Genomic DNA, 18,896 nt, shown 5'->3' with positions numbered 1-18,896 from the left:
CTGTGATATGCAAATTATTAGCGTTTCAGAGCATTCACACAAGGTTGGAGCCGGTGGCGACACCTACAACGTCCTGACATGAGGAAAGTTCCAACTGTTTTCTCATACAAAAACAGCAGTTCACCGGCGTTGCCTGGTAAAACATTGTTGTGATGCCTCGTGTAAGGAGGAAAAATGCGTACCATCACGTTTCCGACTTTGATAAAGGTCGGATTGTAGTCTATCGCGATTGCGGTTTATCGTATCGCGACATTGCTGCTCGCATTAGTCGAGATCCAATGACTGTTAGCAGAATTTGGAATCGGTGGGTTCAGGAGGGTAATACAGAACGCCGTGGTGGATCCCAACGGCCTCGTATCACTAGCAGTCGGGATGACAGGCACCTTATCCGCATGGCTGTAGCGGATGGTGCAGCCATGTCTCGATCCCTCAGTCAGCAGATGGGGACGTTTGCAAGACAACAACCATCTGCACGAACAGTTCGACGACGTTTGCAGCAGCATGGACTATCAGCTCGGAGACCATGGCTGCTGTTTCCCGTGACGCTGCATCACAGACAGGAGCGCCTGCGATGGTGTACTCAACGATTAACCTGGGTGCACGAATGGCAAAACGTCATTTTTTTCGGATGAATCTATGTTTTGTTTACAGCATCATGAAGGTCGCATCCGTGTCTGGCGATATCGCGGTTAACGCACATTGGAAGCGTGTATTCGTCATCGCCATACTGGCGTATCACCCGGCGTCATGGTATGGGGTGCCATTGGTTACACTTCTCGCTCACCTCTTGTTCGCACTGACGGCACTTTGAAAGGTGGACGTTATATTTCAGATGTGTTACGACCTTGGCTCAACCCTTCATTCGATCCCTGCGAAACCCAACATTTCAGCAGGATAATGCACGACCGCATGTTTCAGGTCCCGTACGGGCCTTTCTGGATACAGAAAATGTTCGACTGCTGCCCTGGCCAGCACATTCTCTAGATCTCTCACCGACTGATAACGTCTGGTGAATAGTGGCCGAGCAACTGGCTCGTCGCAATACGCCAGTCACTACTCTCGATTAACTGTGGTGTCGTGTTGAAGCTCCATGGCAGCTGTACCTGTACACGCCATCGAAGCTCTGTTTGACACAGCCCAGGCGTATCAAGGTCGTTATTACGGCCAGAAGTGGTTGTTCTGGGTACTGATTTCTCAGGATCTATGCAGCCAAATTGCGTGAAAATGTAATCACTTGTCAGTTCTACTTTAATATATTTGTCCAATGAATACCCGTTTATCATCTGTATTTCTTCTTGGTGTAGCAATTTTAATGGCCATAGTGTAAGTTACACAACCTAGCATTTTCTGCAGTACTGTGAAAAGACACAGCAGCAATAATCTTTTCATTACCAACTGTCCATGGAATGAAGCAAACAGTACAGTAAGAGTCATACGCTGTACACGGAAAATCTGCAGACGAGTGGTGCGTAGTTCTCTTTGGATCAAACTATTCGAATGGATAAGGGGAAAATCATCGATTTGGAAACTTTCCTGAACAAACATGCATTGGTGTAAGAGTATGATTCTGTGAATGCCGCAATTGGCACTTGCCCGCAGAGCCGAACTTCGTGGGTTCGTTCGACGTGGGCGAGCACGTGCTGTTCTTCTTCCGAGAGCCGGCCATGGAGTACATCAACTGCGGGAAGCGAGTGTACTCTCGCGTGGCGCGCGTCTGCAAGCGCGACACCGGCGGCAAGAACATCCTCTCGCAGAACTGGGCCACCTTCCTCAAGGCGCGCCTCAACTGCTCCCTGCCCGGCGAGTTCCCCTTCTACTTCGACGAGATACGTGAGTACCCTTCGTCATCATATTTTAATAATTAATAATGCGACTAAAGGGTGGCAACATTTTCATCAGTACTTTATGTTTATTGAGAACTTTCTCTACTTATAGCAGCAATGACTAGTTTCAACTACATAGCCGTCAATTAAGGCCACGCAATTTCTAACCATGAGGCAGTTGTCACCCTATGTAAACAACCAAAATATCTTATCATTGTTGTTGTTGTTGTGGTCTTCAGTCCTGAGACTGGTTTGATGCAGCTCCCCATGCTACTCTATCCAGTGCAAGCTTTTTCATCTTCCAGTACCTACTGCAACCTACATCCTTCTGAATCTCCTTAGTGTATTCATCTCTTGGTCTCCCTCTACGATTTTTACCCTCCACGCTGCCCTCCAATACTAAATTGGTGATCCGTTGATGCCTCAGAACATGTCCTACCAACCGATCCCTTCTTCTGGTCAAGTTGTGCCACAAACTTCTCTTCTCCCCAAACCTATTCAATACTTCCTCATTAGTTATGTGATCTACCCACCTAATCTTCAGCATTCTTCTCTAGCACCACATTTCGAAAGCTTCTATTCTCTTCTTGTCCAAACTATTTATCGTCCATGTTTCACTTCCATACATGGCTACACTCCATACAAATACTTTCAGAAATGACTTCCTGACACTTAAATCAATACTGGATGTTAACAAATTTCTCTTCTTCAGAAACGCTTTCCTTGCCATTGCCAGCCTACATTTTATATCCTCTCTACTTCGACCATCATCAGTTATTTTGCTCCCCAAATAGCAAAACTCCTTTACTACTTTAAGTGCCTCATTTCCTAATCTAATTCCCTCAGCATCACCCGACTTAATTAGACTACATTCCATTATCCTTGTTTTGCTTTTGTTGATATTCATCTTATATCCTCCTTTCAAGACACTGTCCATTCCATTCAACTGCTCTTCCAAGTCCTTTGCTGTCTCTGACAGAATTACAATGTCATCGGCGAACCTCAAAGTTTTTATTTCTTCTCCATGAATTTTAATACCTACTCCGAATTTTTCTTTTGTTTCCTTTACTGCTTGCTCAATATACAGATTGAACAACATCGGGGAGAGGCTACAACCCCTTCTTACTCCCTTCCCAACCACCGCTTCCCTTTCATGTCCCTCGACTCTTATAACTGCCATCTGGTTTCTGTACAAATTGTAAATAGCCTTTCGCTCCCTGTATTTTACCCCTGCCACCTTTAGAATTTGAAAGAGAGTATTCCAGTCAACATTTTCAAAAGCTTTCTCTAAGTCTACAAATGCTAGAAACGTAGGTTTGCCTTTCCTTAAACTTTCTTCTAAGATAAGTCGTAAGGTCAGTATTGCCTCACGTGTTCCAGTGTTTCTACGGAATCCAAACTGATCTTCCCCGAGGTTGGCTTCTACCAGTTTTTCCATTCGTCTGTAAAGAATTCGTGTTAGTATTTTGCAGCTGTGACTTATTGAACTGATAGTTCGGTAATTTTCACATCTGTCAACACCTGCTTTCTTTGGGATTGGAATTAATATATTCTTCTTGAAGTGTGAGGGTATTTCGCCTGTTTCATACATCTTGCTCACCAGATGGTAGAGTTTTGTCTGGACTGGCTGTCCCAAGGCCGTCAGTAGTTCCAATGGAATGTTGTCTACTCCGGGGGCCTTGTTTCGACTCAGGTCTTTCAGTGCTCTGTCAAACTCTTCACGCAGTGTCATATCTCCCATTTCATCTTCATCTACATGCTCTTCCATTTCCATATTGTCCTCAAGTACATCGCCCTTGTATAGAACCTCTATATACTCCTTCCACCTTTCCGCTTTCCCTTCTTTGCTTAGAACTGGGTTTCCATCTGAGCTCTTGATATTCATACAAGTCGTTCTCTTATCTCCAAAGGTCTCTTTAATTTTCCTGTAGGCAGTATCTATCTTACCCCTAGTGAGATAGGCCTCTACATCCTTACATTTGTCCTCTAGCCATCCCTGCTTAGCCATTTTGCACTTCCTGTCGATCTCATTTTTGAGACGTTTGTATTCCTTTTTGCCTGCTTCATTTACTGCATTTTTATATTTTCTCCTTTCATCAATTAAATTAAATATTTCTTCTGTTACCCAAGGATTTCTACTAGCCCTCGTCTTTTTACCTACTTGATCCTCTGCTGCCTTCGCTACTTCATCCCTCAAAGCTACCCATTCTTCTTCTACTGTATTTCTTTCCCCCATTCCTGTCAATTGTTCCCTTATGCTCTCCCTGAAGCTCTGTACAACCTCTGGTTCTTTCAGTTTATCCAGGTCCCATCTCCTTAAATTCCCACCTTTTTGCAGTTTCTTCAGTTTCAATCTGCAGTTCATAACCAATAGATTGTGGTCAGAGTCCACATCTGCTCCTGGAAATGTCTTACAATTTAAAACCTGGTTCCTAAATCTCTGTCTTACCATTATATAATCTATCTGATACCTTTTAGTATCTCCAGGGTTCTTCCATGTATACAACCTTCTTTCATGATTCTTAAACCAAGTGTTAGTTATGATAATGTTGTGCTCCGTGCAAAATAGTGAACGCATTATTGTGGCCAAGATAGATACGAAGCCCACACCTACTACAATAGTACAAGTTTATATGTCAACTGGCTCTGCAGATGACGAAGAAATTGAAGAAATGTATGATTCACTACCAGGCGGCTTCCTCTTTCATTTCTTAGCCCCAATCCATATTCACCTACTATGTTTCCTTCTCTCCCTTTTCCTACACTCGAATTCCAGTCACCCATGACTATTAAATTTTCGTCTCCCTTCACAATCTGAATAATTTCTTTTATTTCATCATACATTTCTTCAATTTCTTCGTCATCTGCAGAGCCAGTTGGCATATAAACCTGTACTATTGTAGTAGGTGTGGGCTTCGTATCTATCTTGGCCACAATAATGCGTTCACTATGCTGTTTGTAGTAGCTTACCCGCATTCCTATTTTCCTATTCATTATTAAACCTACTCCTGCATTACCCCTATTTGATTTTGTGTTTATAACCCTGTAGTCACCTGACCATAAGTCTTGTTCCTCCTGCCACCGAACTTCTTATCATGAGATTATCAGAAAGCTGGTGAATATCATGTAAGCTTGAATCCTAAGGTAGAAGCTCAGCGTGTGTTCTGCATCTCTTAAGGGATTTGTATGGCCTAACTTGGTCAATGGTGGTATGAATAAATGCTATTCTCAGCATGTGTACAATACTGTTGGAATTAATGTAGTCCCTCGAACATTTATCATAAGTATGGAACCAAAGATGAAAGAATACGAGGCGTGTAAATAAAGTAATGAGACTGATGGCGTAGTGTTCGATGTGGGGACACTGTTGATATCGGACTTGGAAAATCTGGAAATTTGTGGTAAGATCCTATGGGACCAAACTGCTGAGGTCATCGGTCCCTAGGCTTACACACTACTTAATATAACTTAAACTAACTTACGCTAGGGACAACACACGCATTCATGCCCATGGGAGGACTCGAAACTCCGACGGGGCGAGGGGGGGGGGGGGGGGGGGGGACCGAACGGCGCGAACCGTGGCAAGACGCCTATGATCACTCGGCTCGGACTTGGAGGAGGACATCGGAATTCTTTTTTCTTTTTACTATCGAAGAAAGTTTTGCTTGTGCTGTCAATGAGAGCAATGGAGACGGACCAGATTTTGCTTCAGACTTGGACACAACTCAATGCAGACGATTAAAAAATTCTACTTGCCTACGTAGAGAGTGTTTTGTCAAGGGCCCAGACGTTTAGGAGGTTTAAGGCGTTTGCAGAACGGAGCAGTCAATTGAAAAATGAAGCTCGCAGTGGATAGCCTTCGATTTCAAGAACTCATGCAAATGGCGACGGTCTAGGATCTTGTGAGTGCCGATTGTCGTTTGATAGTCACAATGATTGAGGCAGAGTTGAATTTAAGTCACACCAACGTTCATCAGATATTAACCAATTAACTGGGAATGAGAAATATCTGCTCAAATCTACTTCCGACAAACCTCTTTCGGGATCTAGAGGACATGTGGAAAAATAGATTCGTAGACTTCATGCAATCGACTGAAAACCATTCCCATTTTCTGGAACGTGTCATTACCGGTGACGAGATTGTAAACACACCTCAACGAATGTCGCATTGGGGCTCAGGATAACATTGCAGTGACTGTAACTGAGCAACTGAAGTTCATTCCAATACCCGAGTTCTAGCACGGATATGAGGAGTGGAAGAATCGTCTCCAGTGTATGGCTTTGAAGGCGGCAATGGTCAGTTGTTATTCAAATAGAAACGGAGAAAAAAGTCAGTTACATTACTTTGTTTACACACCTCGTACATTACGGAAGCTACACTGATCAGCCAGATCTATTATCGATATAAACCCATCCAGGCAATAGCAGTGTCACCTGGTGAGGAATGACGTCTAGTAAGATACACACGGTGGATGTAGTATTAGTGGGCGTGTCCGTGTACGGAATTTGGAAGGCGCACGATCTATCTGAGTTTAATCGAGGGCAGATTGGGATGGCCCGGAAGCTCCACACCAGCATTTCGGAAACTGCACGACCCTTAGGGTGTTGGTGCAGCGCTGTGGAGCGTGTCTTTAACACGTGTTGGAACCAGGGTGAAACGTCTATATGCCGTGGGGTTGGGCGCCCACTCCTCATTACAGATATGGGACGTCATAGGCTGCGCAGACTGGTAAAACAGGACGGCGGCGAACTGTTTCGGAATTAACGTCAGGCTATAAAACTGAGCAGAGCAAATATGTGTCTGAACACACAGTGCACCGAACACTCCTAATGGCGAGCCTCCGCAGCCGACGTCCCATGCATGAGCCGATGTTAACACCACGACTTCGGCAACTACTACTGAAATGAGCGCGTGACAATCGGCAGTGGGCTTTGGCAAAGTTGTCTGATGAATCCTCTTACCTTCTTCATCATGCTAATGGGAGGACGCTAATCCGTTGTCTTCCAGAGGAACAGCGCCTGAACACCTGTACTGCGGGGCGAGACAAGTTGGCGCTGGCTCCATTATGCTGTGAGGAACATCCGTGATATCCAGTGGAGCTCGTGCAAGGCCACCATGGTGACCAAGGAGGATCGTTCGATGAATGCAGGCCAGGTATACTCATTCATGACGATCATCTTTCCCGACGGCAGTGGCATGTTTCAAAAAGATAATGCACCTTCTCACAATGACGGCAGAGGAATGTTTTAGAAAGATAATGCACCATGTCACAATGCCAGGCGTGTGATGGCATGGTTCGAGGAACACATTGGTTAGTTCCAGTTGGTGTGTTGGCCCCCCAACGCACCAGATCGGTACTCGATCGAACACATCTTGGAAGTAACCGAACGTGGAACGTGTTGAGTCGGGGCTCATCGCCCTCCTCTCCGGAAATTACGGGAATTAGATGACCTTTGTGTGCAGATGTGGTGCAAACGCCTCCACTGATCTATCAAGGCCTACTGCTTCGCCGCCGCTGTTATCCGTACAACAGGCGGTCACACCGGCTATTAGGTAGGTGGTCATAATGTTCTGGCTGATCAGTGTACATGTTAATGCCCTTCCGTTGGAGACAATCTTCTTACTCCATAAAATAATTCCCTTTGTTATAGCCACGTCAAGTGGGAATTTTCATTCGACCTTTCCATGACATTCTCCCACCGCTTCATCATGACAGAACCTAATTGACATCAGTCTAGTGAGCTTGATTTTTGTCTGACCTGTCAAATTTTATTATTATTTCAAGTGAAGTGTCTTCCTGGTTCAGAGGACGTGTACAGGATCCCCGGAGAGGGGTCGCGCTTCTACGCGACGTTCACGACGGCGAGCACCGGCTTGGTTGGGTCTGCAGTCTGCGCCTACACTCTCCGTGACGTGCAGCAGGCGTTCCGCGGCCGCTTCAAGGAGCAGGCCACCAGCAGCTCCGCCTGGCTGCCCTTCCCCTCCGGCAAGGTGCCTGAGCCACGGCCCGGCGAGTGCGTCAACGACACCCAGACCCTGCCTGGTCAGTGCTGCCTCACCACTAATGACGACACTGTGCCAGTATTACCCACTACACAAGGAATACAGCTGTTCAGTCAGCAAACTCACCCATCCAAATGTTACTCACCATTGTCTCATTGTAAATATTACAGCCATGTTGATGACCAATGATTGAATCAGAATAGAGAACCAATCGACCTGAAGACAGCTATCGAGAATGTTAACGCCGACCTCTTTGCATTATGCAATAATGGGTAGAGAATATAGGATTGACGCTCAACCCATCCAAAACAACGTGGTCCTGGATAATCATTCTACGCACACTAGCCAGAAATTCCTCTAAAAATGACAAATATATGGTGATTCAAAAGACTGGGCAGAAACTGAAGGAGCTGACAGAGCAGTCGTCACACAACAACTGTGGAAAAAAACTTACGGTCTATAAAGTAATCTTGTGCCACAGACAAGTAGGAACTTTCAGTAACAACAAGAATAATCAATACTTACGCATCTTACGTTCATAAAAGGTAATGTATTATTTACTCTTAACAATGTTGCACATCACGGAAGGTGTTCAAAATGGAGACAAACGCCTTCAGTATGGGCATAACATATTCGAAGAAAATCCAGGTGTGCTCTACCAGGTATGAAAATCATTTCACGAACCTCACAGACACAGTAAATGTACAGATGTGAAATGTCTCTTCGTCGGAAATCGGTGTTACGTACACGAACGAGTCTGCTAATATGCCCCACAACAAATAAATCAAGGGGTGTTAGATCAGCGGGGCAAGGTGATCAAGCAATTGGACCTCATCTTCGGATCCAGCGTCTGGGATATGTGGCACTGAGTTCGTCACGTACTTTCACAGGGAAGCGTGCAGGTGCTCAGCCGCGCGGGATTAGCCGAGCGGTCTCAGACGCTACAGTTGACGCTTGAAACCTCCGACGTTCAGTTGCGTGTTGTAACAAACACGGGCCACGGTCGGCGAGCAGCATCTGCAGGGACATGTTTACGATGACGACCGTGTTTACGAGTGTGGCTGTAGTGCACTGTTGTGGTTTGGTCTAGCTGTGGAAGTGTCCGCATGTAGCGCTTGCTGCTATTGTTGTTCTGCATTCGTCTCCGCACGCAGACCAACTGTAGTACACCGTGTTACCAGACGTCTGTGATAGTGTAGTGTTGTAGGAACTGTGACCATGGTGTATTCGAACTCTGAAAAGGCTGAGATGATACTCATCTATGGCGAGTGTCGGCGAAATGCGGCAGAAGCCTGCAGGGTGTATACAGAACGGTACCCGGACAGCATCCAACGTGCCGCACATTGCAAAACATCTACCGCCAACTGTATGCAACAGGTATGGTCGTAGCACGCAAACGGGTCCGTAACAGGCCCGTCACAGTAGAAGCGGATGCACTTGGTGTGTTAGCTGCTGTTGCCATGAACCCACACATGAGTACACGGGACATTGCGAGAGCCGGTGGACTGAGTCAAAGTAGTGTCATGCGCATACTGCATCGTCACCGCTTTCACCCGTTTCACGTGTCGCTACATCAGCAATTACGTGGTGATGACTTTAATCGTCGAGTGCAATTCCGTCAATGGGCATTAACAGAGAATGCGTTGCAGTTCTACGTGTTTACCGATGAAGCGGGTTTCACAAACCACGAGGCAGTGAATCTACGGAACATGCATTACTGGTCCGTGGACAATCCTCGCTGGCTCAGACAAGTAGAGCGACAGCGATCATGGACTGTAAATGTATGATGCGGAATCATTGGCGACCACTTCATTGGTCCTCACTTCATTGCAGAGGGCCAAACAGCTACAACATACATCGCGTTTCTACAGAATGATCTGCCAACGTTGCTCAAAAATGTCCCACTGGAAACGCGTCGACGTATGTGGCATCAGCATGATGGTGCACCTGCACATTCCGCAATTAACACTAGGCTGAACCTTGACAGGATGTTCGACGGGCGTTTCATAGGACGTGGAGGACGCATAAATTGGCCAGCCCGTTCTCCTGATCTTACACCTCTGGTCTTCTTTCTGTGGGGTACGTTAAAGGAGAATGTGTACCGTGATGTGTTTACAGCCCCAGAGGATATGAAACAACGTATTGTGGCAGCCTGCGGCGACATTACACCAGATGTACTGCGGCGTGTACGACATTCATTACGCCAGAGATTGCAATTGTGTGCAGCAAATGATGGCCACCACATTGAACATCTATTGGCCTGACATTTCGGGACACACTCTATTCCACTCCGTAATTGAAAACGGAAACCACGTGTGTACGTGTACCTCACCCCTCATGGTAATGTATATGTGCGTCAGTGAAAAAGACCGATAAAAAGGTGTTAGCATGTGGACGTAATGTGCTGTTCCAGTCTCTTCTGTACCTAAGGTCCATCACCGTTCCCTTTGGATCCCTACGTAATTCGGTGCTCTCCGATACACACGATCGAACAGCGAAGGAGTGGTACTCAAGCGTCAACTTTAGGTTACAATATCTCCGGATGTAATTAACATTTTACAATGTAACAAACGGCACTGATAACGTATTTGTTTATATGTTCAGATGTGCTAACAAAACTAACATGGTTCCATTTAAGAAACGTAGGTTTGTGTTAAAAAACATACTTCCGTGCATTTTGGATGGTTTGTATTAAACAATTACACTAGCCCCTCTCCTCACGTTCGGTCTGTGGAATCGGTTCGTCAGTATTTGATGTGGTTTACGAAATATATCCAGCGGTAACGCTAGGTGACTCACCCTGTATATATATATATATATATATATATATATATATATATATATATATATATATATATATATATGTGTGTGTGTGTGTGTTTGTGTGTGTGTGTGTGTAATATTTTGAGGAATAAGTCTCAGTTGCACAAATTTTATGGTCTTTACCCAGGTTTCTGACTAGAATAAGCATAAAATTACTATAACATGCCATAGTATGGCACAGTCAACATTAAAATTAAAACCTATAGTACCGTGTCGAGTAAAAGTAGAGTGCCAACGCTAGTTGGCATACATAATAGATAGTTTATGATACAAATCTGGTGGGAAATGAGGATACTTAGTAATAATGGAGGTAACGAGTACGTATACAACAAGGATAGATATTATTGTCTTTGGTAGATATCTCATTAACTGTCTTCTGAAGCTGGAGCTGTTATTTCGTTCCCTAGAATAATGAGGCAGATAATTTGAGGGTCGTGTGTATGTATATTACTGAAAAGGACTTTGAGAAATCGGCTAGTGATGGAGCAGAACAGAAAGAATTTTTCTCACAACGAGACGAGTGTTTTTGGTGTTGTTCAGACTGAATAGTTAAGCTCGAGGGGAGATACGAACCAGTAAACATTAATTAGAGGGTAAAGATGATGGTTTGTTTGGATATTTCACCACATGTCTGCACGTAGCCAGCAAAGTTGTGAATAAGGTAGTCAAATATGATAGAAAAGTGGAACGTGACAGACTTGGGAACATGCGATTTTTTTTTTCACTCCAAAGGGTGAATAATCGTTTATAGTTTTGAATGGCATGGAGAGGTGCTGATGCCTTCTGGCACACTCTAGCTCTGTGCTCAGTCCAGTTTTTGTTTTCATGTATTTTTCCTGGACATTTTTAGTGGGGTCAATAATTTTATACAGAGTGATACAAAAGGTTGTGCACAAATTCCAAGAGCTTCGGGAGGAGTAGAATTACAAGTTTGGAATGCGAAATTATGGCGCTGCTTTACCAGCGCTTTCTCAGAGACATCACAGTTCGTGCCTATATCAGCAGTGAAGAAGGGAAGGAACCTATAGGTGCTCGACGGAGGTTATCGGCGCTCAGGAGTCAACACTTCTGCACGGGATGACTGTAGCCTTGTAGAAGTATGTTCTGGCCTCCCTACAAGAGAGGGTCAAACACCTGTAGATGCTGTAATGTACAACCAGGGAGCAGCACGTATGTGACTCTCCTGGGCAATGTACATTTCCAGCAACTACGAGATAATCTTCAATGCACCCCAGTGGGATGCTGGTTGTAGATGCTCAGCTCTTCACATCAGTGACCGCAGTGGAATTCCGTGGCCGTGAAGTGCATAAGGCTGGCTAACATCTCATTGTTGAAGTCACCAGTTGAATATTGGGCATCACATTGTGATATGGCACCGACAGTGATTTGCTGTAACTCACATCACTCTCACACTCACTAATGAGTGGTTGCTTGCAACTAAACAGCCTAGAATAGCCTGTGTGATTCAGATGTACCAGTATTCATGCTGGTCAGCTCATGCCAACGACAGTATCAAGCTGCTGTGATGAGCAAATTTCGTCCAGTTTTCTAATGTTGTGAACTCTTTACTCCACGCCGCCGCCTCGCAGTTGTAACAGTCTGCTCTTCAGCTAGACACTTTCTGCCACGTCAGTTGGCTGAAAGTCGCTCTTGTACATGATTTATGTCTTGTTATGGCGCTTTGCAGCGCTGTCAGAATGACTTTATGATGCAATTATTCTGCTGTGATCGCACTTAGAGCTATATGCTCGTATGTGGTGTGACAATGCACCAGTTGTGTGCCTGTCTAATTACTGCATTGACTTTCTTTCTGGTTGCATTATGATTGTACTTGGGCCTGTCCTGGCGTGGCTCTGCACATTTGGTGGAAAGCATTAAAACTTTTACGTTCACCCGGAATTTCTTTCTGTGGTGCAAACTCCCTCTCCCTTCAGAAAATCCGTTCCAGACTTCTCTCAGGTTGTATCTGAAACAATCTTATTACAATTATTTTATACTGACAATTATGCAAGTACAGATGTTATTATTTAGATGTTCAGGAAAAATGATTCACATGGTCTTTCTTTTGATTCTTAATTCTATATTGTCCCCGTTGACAGTTATTTGATGCACTGCCAACTCTGTGGACGGCAGTTTTGTATTGGAAGCGAAAACAGACCACGAAAAATTGGTAGTAGAATCATGGCAACACTGATGGTAGCAATGATTATAATTGTGATGTTATAACGCTGTTTGTCTCAATATCGCTCGATATTCTGGAACATTTGTTCCATTTAAATTCGTCCTCCATATGATACTGTGAGTTTCCAATGATTGTTGTAATTCGGGATTCAGGGTGTTGTTTTGGAATGTTAAGCTTAGTGTTGGTAACTGTTGTAACAGTTTTTCCAGGGAATACAACACAGGGAGTGATAACTTAAAGTGTGGTCGTACTGGTGATTATATCACAAGACTGTGCCATTTATAAATATACCACAGTCTCGTGTTTCCTCTTTTGTCATGCCTCTGGGTTTTCCGTTCTCATAACAGATCATTATTACGGTTTCCGGTGAGGAAACTGCATATATCTCTCTCTCTGGAAATGAGATTGTGGGGCACTCTGTCGCTTCCGACTTTCTCTAAAATCATCTGTACTTCAGTCGCCTGTGCTTTAGTCTGTGCTATTCTGGCTGGAAAAGTTGCAATGCTTTCTCTCAGACATTCTAGTAATTCTTCTAGTCACACGAGAACGTAAGCTTCTCTCTACTCCAAGATTATCGTCAGTGCCTGTGTTCGTACTTGTATCCACTTGACTGTAGTTCAACACTTACCTGTATAAGGGTGAACTGTAAACACTGATATCATGTGTTCATGCGAGATATCAGAAATGGGACTGATACATGTAGTTTTTCGCCTCTGAAATACGAGCAGAATGTTACAGATGTGGAGGTGAGGTCGTACGCCAGAGTGCTGTGAACGTGGACGAATCTGGCATAACAACAGCATTATAGAAATAAGAAACAGGATATACAGAATCGGCAGAAGCGTCCGCTAAACGCAAACGGGAATGAATCACTCATCAGAAAGCATTCTCAGTAGGACATAATACTGCAAGGGCATATGCAGACATGTAATGATGCGTGTCAGCCTCACTACACGGCAAGGAATATAAATGTTTATAGATGCTGGTGCGTACATGTCAGTCCTTAGTCTTGACCTCTTACGCAGGGAGAGACTCACGTGTCCACAGTGCAAGTTACGTAGGGTACATGACTATGATGTAAAGCCACTAGAGACAGCACTGCTCGACTTTAGCGTTAGAGCTAAGAGTTTTGGTGAGTACGTGGAAGTGTTCCCACATGTTAGTAAAGATTATTCTGCAGTTCTCAGACTGGATTTCCTTGGTAAAATCAAGTTAAATCGATGTTCTGCTATATACAATTGAAATTGGTGAAACTTTGATTCCACTAGAAGCAACAACTGCTAGTGAATAATGTCGCAACGTGCATCAGTCATAGGCGAATGTTATTACAATTGGTGAAGAATTCTGCAGAAATTACAATACTACTGAATTGTTTATTAAGGAAAGGTCTAACATCTGAGTGGCCGACAGATTGTCAGGCAGCATTTTAAGCACTGAAAGAAGTGCTGATATCGTCTCCAGTACTGATATTTCTAAACTTAGAAAAAGAGTTCATCCTGTCATGGGAGGCCAGCAACGACAGAGCTGGTTGTATTCTAAGTCTACATATGATGAATACCACTGAGTGCCTTATGCTTCTACACAACTAAACAGGTTTGAATGGAACTACTCTACTACAGGAAACGAGATGTCCGTGATTATTAGAATAACCTACTTTCAATGTTACTTGTGTGGTCAGAAATTTAAAGCAGTAACTGATCACGAGTTGCTAAAATGATTCTTTTGAGTAAAAGATCCTTCTAGTAGATCGACAAGGAACACTCAAACTGACTGAATTCGACAGCCAAGTTGTTCATAAATGGGCAAAAATGATACAAATGCAAATACACTAAGCAGAACAGTCAGAATGGTGCAAACACTAGGCAAAAATGTGCATGAAAGGCAGAAGGCACAAACATCTGAGGTGGACCGTCAGATTGACAAAATGAGGACCCTGTGTAGCGGTTTCAGTACCATCCAAGAACAAGGTTTTGCAGTATTTTAGCAATCATGGTGTTCACAGAAAAATGGTTGGACGAACTGCCGCAAAACTAAGATATGCGATGTGGAAAAATATATGAAAGCCTGCGTGTCTTGTGTGGAAATGTTTCACCTTAGTCATCATAAGTTTCCGTGACAAAGCCGGCTTTGTACGCCAGCTGCAGAGTTCTGATTACATCAGGATGGCTGCGCCAGCAGCCGACTCAGCGGCCACGGTCCCCGTGCTGCTCCGCCGGGAGCCGTAGTCCGGCCCCGCTGCTGCTTCTTCCTCAGCTGGCGTAGCTGGGAACTAGGCGGCAACGACTGCTCGCGATCCGGACTCCGAATCTGCGGCCCGCGCCATGGGAAAGTTCCCGGCGTGTGTCGGAAGCCGAGACGACTGCCCGCGGTAGTGAGCCGAAGAGTGGCCCGCCCTGGCTGGCTGCAGACCTTGCGTCGGCCTCAGAGAGTCGAACCAACGACCCGCCGTGGACTGGGACGCTGTCGCTCCATCTTTTGCTGCGTGTAGCCTGGCGGAGTGGCACGCGCCGCAGTCCAGAAGAGATGCCACACTTGAATCCCCCGCATTCGCCTCAGAGGTTCGAACCAGTGACCCGCCATGAACTGGGACACTGGCGCGCCATCTGCTGCCGTGTGTCGCCGGTAGTGTGATACGCCCCGCCGTCCAAGAGAACCGCCACACTTGAATGAATCTCGTTAGAAAGCGACACCTATTTATACTCGGCTGTGCGCCTCAGTTTCGCTAACGCATCGCTTCGCGTCACGTACGCACCACACCCTGGTTGCGCCAAGGGGCCCCTTCTGCCTATAGCTTGCGCCATGCAAACCGCTGCATTTACTCTTTTCAGCGGTTCGACGGCCATGTGGCCTCCATTTCACTTCGTAACCGCTGGTCAGCGTAACTTACTGCAACTGGCCCCCACCTGGCTGTAACTCGTGTTCCGAATATCGCACAAAACTAACTTTCCCTATCCTAAACGGTGGTGCGCTACAAAAGTAACTCTGGTTAAATGCTATAAAAAGGCTGCAGATTCTAATCCTTCCGGAAAGACTGCATTTACTAAATAAGAAGCACTAGGAACTATCAAAAAGTTTCCATTCGATGGCCGCACAGTCCAAAAATGGTATTTCAATCAGACAAAATCGCCCTGAGCAGTGATCCAGTTATCCCACTGACGCAGCAGGTTGAAGGTACGCGTTTCGTAAAACGGCATGTCCTGCTGCGTGAAGAAATACGTAACTGCCTGCTGCACGTCGTCATCTGACAGGAATCGCCGATCCTTCAAGGCATTTTTCAAGGCATGGAAGGCGTGATATTGGCACTGGAGAAATCAGGACTACAGGGCGGATGCTCGAGTGTCTCCCAGTTGAGTTGGTGTAACATCTGCGTGAGACATTAGTGACATAGGGACGTGCGTTATCATGTAGCAGCAGCACCCCGTCGCAGTTTCGCCTTAACTACACACCATAATTTCTCTACCGTTTCACAGTACCGTTCCCCAGTCATGGAGACACCAGGTTTCTTGAAATCAATAAGCAGCGTGGCCCAGTAATCAAAGAACAGCGTGAGCATCAGCAGCATAGATCTTGGTGCACCATTCCACAACGATACTTTTCAACAGACATGCTGCCGCCCACATTTTCTTCCTTTTCCAATAAATGTCTACCAGTGTTTGTCCTTCGGCATCCAAGAAAACAATAAGAGTACGTTTGTTCTGTTTCGACGCAGTTGGTAATACCGTCGCAGTAGTTCACGTTTTCGCATTTACTGGGCACTCGTCGGACAATCAAAAATGGCACACTAATCCCTTGGCTACATGTCAGTGCTTATATACGCGCACCGAAGACGCGCTACGTTGCATATACGAGGCGTGTTTGTTAAGTAAGTACCGTTTTGAAATTAAAAATAAGACGTGCTAAGATAGCTCAATAATTTTATATTTGCATGAAACCCTATACCTTAATCTACTTTTCTACATAATTTCAATATTGTGGCACTTGTCATAACGTTGTACCAGTTTTTGAATACCCTCCTCGTAGAAGTCTGCCGTCTGACTTGTTAACCACTGCATCACCAATGTTTTGACTTCGTCATCGTCTTGAAGACGCTGACCGCTCAGGTGTTTCTTCAAGTGCAGGAACAGATGGTAGTCACGGGGCGCAAGATCGGGGCTGTACGGAGTTTCCCATCGAAAAGATGTGATGAGATCTTTGGTCTGATTCGCCACAGCAAAACGATGCCCTTGCTCAACTTCCATGGACTGTTGCTTTGATTCTGGTGTGACGTAGGCCACCCGTATTCCATCACCCATAACAATTTGGCTTAAGAAATCATCACCGTCGTTGTGGTGCAGCTCAAGGAAAGTCAATACACTATCTAAACGTTTGGTTTTGTGCGCATCCGTTAACATTTTCGGTACCCAACGTGCGCACAATTTTCGATAATTCAAGTGCTCGGTCACAATGCCATACAAAACACTACGAGAAACATTAGGAAAGTCATCCCGCAAGTAGGAAATCGTAAAGCGTCTGTTTTCTCTCACCTTATTGTCCACTTCCTGCACCAAACTTTCTTTAACGACTGAAGGACGCCCACTCCGTTGTTCGTCATGCACATTTGTGCGGCCATCTTTAAATGCTCTCACCCACTTTCTTACCATTCCATCATTCATAATGTTTTCTCCGTAAGCTGCATAGATCTCACGATGAATATCGATCGCTTTTAGACCTTTGGCACTAAGAAATCTTATAACAGCCCGTACTTCACAGTCGGCGGGACTCACGATTATCGGAGGCATCTTAAACACTCAGTACACAATGTAAACAGGGAAGAATCTGACTGTAATGGCGTCAGTGCGTGGATTAAGGTACAGTCTTTCGTGTAAAAATAAAATTGTTGAGATATCTTAGCAGGTCTTTCTTTAATTTCTAAACGGTACTTACTTAAAAAACAATCCTCGTACGTTGCAGCAACGCCACCAAGTAGAAACTTTCTGGTAGCCCTTATAACTGCTCTAAAGGCGAAAGGAAATTATTCGGTTTCGAGTCCAATATATCAGCTTTCAGATAGTTATTGAGCCATACGTTACAGGAAAACCGCTTTTTGTTCTTCTTAGCAGGAGATATATATTTGTGTGATATTTATAAGGTCTGAATATATCCAGTACTCCAATATTAAAAGATATGTCCTTCCTTTTCCTGTTAGTTCTATATTATGTGTGACGAAAATGATTGTGAAATAATTATTCCACCAAACTGGAATTATGACGGTGGTTGTATTTGGATGTGGAATAATACGTTGCTATACTCCCACTGCAATAAAGACATCAAACATTGGCTACAGTGGCAAAAATAACGTTGTGAAAACTTGTATGAATTTAACTGTCGAACAGGCAAGTTTCTCTGGCGTGGTACACTGCCCGCTTTACAGAACTGAACCTGTTCGCAGACGTGGTGCTCAACTTCATCCGGTCGCACCCGCTGATGGACGAGTCGGTGGCCCACGAGGGCGGCCGGCCAGTCTTCTACCGCGGCGACGTCGTCTTCACCAAGCTGGCCGTGCACCGGCTCAAGGTCGACCTCGTGGGCACCCACAAGGACTTCACCGTCTACTACATTGGATCCAGTGAGTACAGCACGGGCTCAAGAATGGCAGCTTCCTCACCATGTATAAATTGTAAGTTAATGCAGATGAGGACGAAGAACAATCGATTAATGTGCGAACTTGCTGCTTGACATAGACACCTATGTTAAATATATAGGCGTAACGAGCACGGTATGTTGGTGGAGGGGAAGGCCAATGGTCGACTTTGGTTTATTGCGAGATTTCTTGGAAAGTGTAGCACATGTATAAAGCAGGCCACGGACCAAAAACATTTACGACCTGTTCTTAACTATTGCTCGAGTCTGGGATCTTCATGAGCTCGGATTAAAGGAAGGCATCGAAGCAATTCAGAGTGTGCTGGTAGATCTGTCGCTGGATGGTTCGATCAACAAGCAACTATTACAAAAATGCTCAACACTATCAAAGGGGAATCCCTGTAGGGAAGACATTCATTTCCAGAAACGCTATTGAGAAAATTTT

The 18,896-nt window shown here is 44.9% G+C and overlaps 1 protein-coding gene across 1 annotated transcript in view; it reads left to right on the top strand.

Annotated features, from left to right (window-relative positions):
* The window catches only part of LOC124622807 (semaphorin-2A-like), a 447,972-nt gene that overhangs the window by 352,459 nt on the left and 76,617 nt on the right, over positions 1-18,896 (top strand). The window contains exons 7-9 of the mRNA XM_047148597.1: positions 1,600-1,830; positions 7,631-7,867; positions 18,261-18,437. Coding sequence (XP_047004553.1) covers positions 1,600-1,830; positions 7,631-7,867; positions 18,261-18,437 — 645 coding nt within the window. The remainder of the gene's footprint in view (positions 1-1,599; positions 1,831-7,630; positions 7,868-18,260; positions 18,438-18,896) is intronic.

This window comes from Schistocerca americana, chromosome 7 (assembly GCF_021461395.2).
Source record: "Schistocerca americana isolate TAMUIC-IGC-003095 chromosome 7, iqSchAmer2.1, whole genome shotgun sequence".
In the NCBI taxonomy this organism is placed as follows: Eukaryota; Metazoa; Arthropoda; class Insecta; order Orthoptera; family Acrididae; genus Schistocerca; species Schistocerca americana.
The sequence above is the reverse complement of the archived record's forward strand: the minus strand, read 5'-3'. Positions and strand labels throughout refer to the sequence as shown.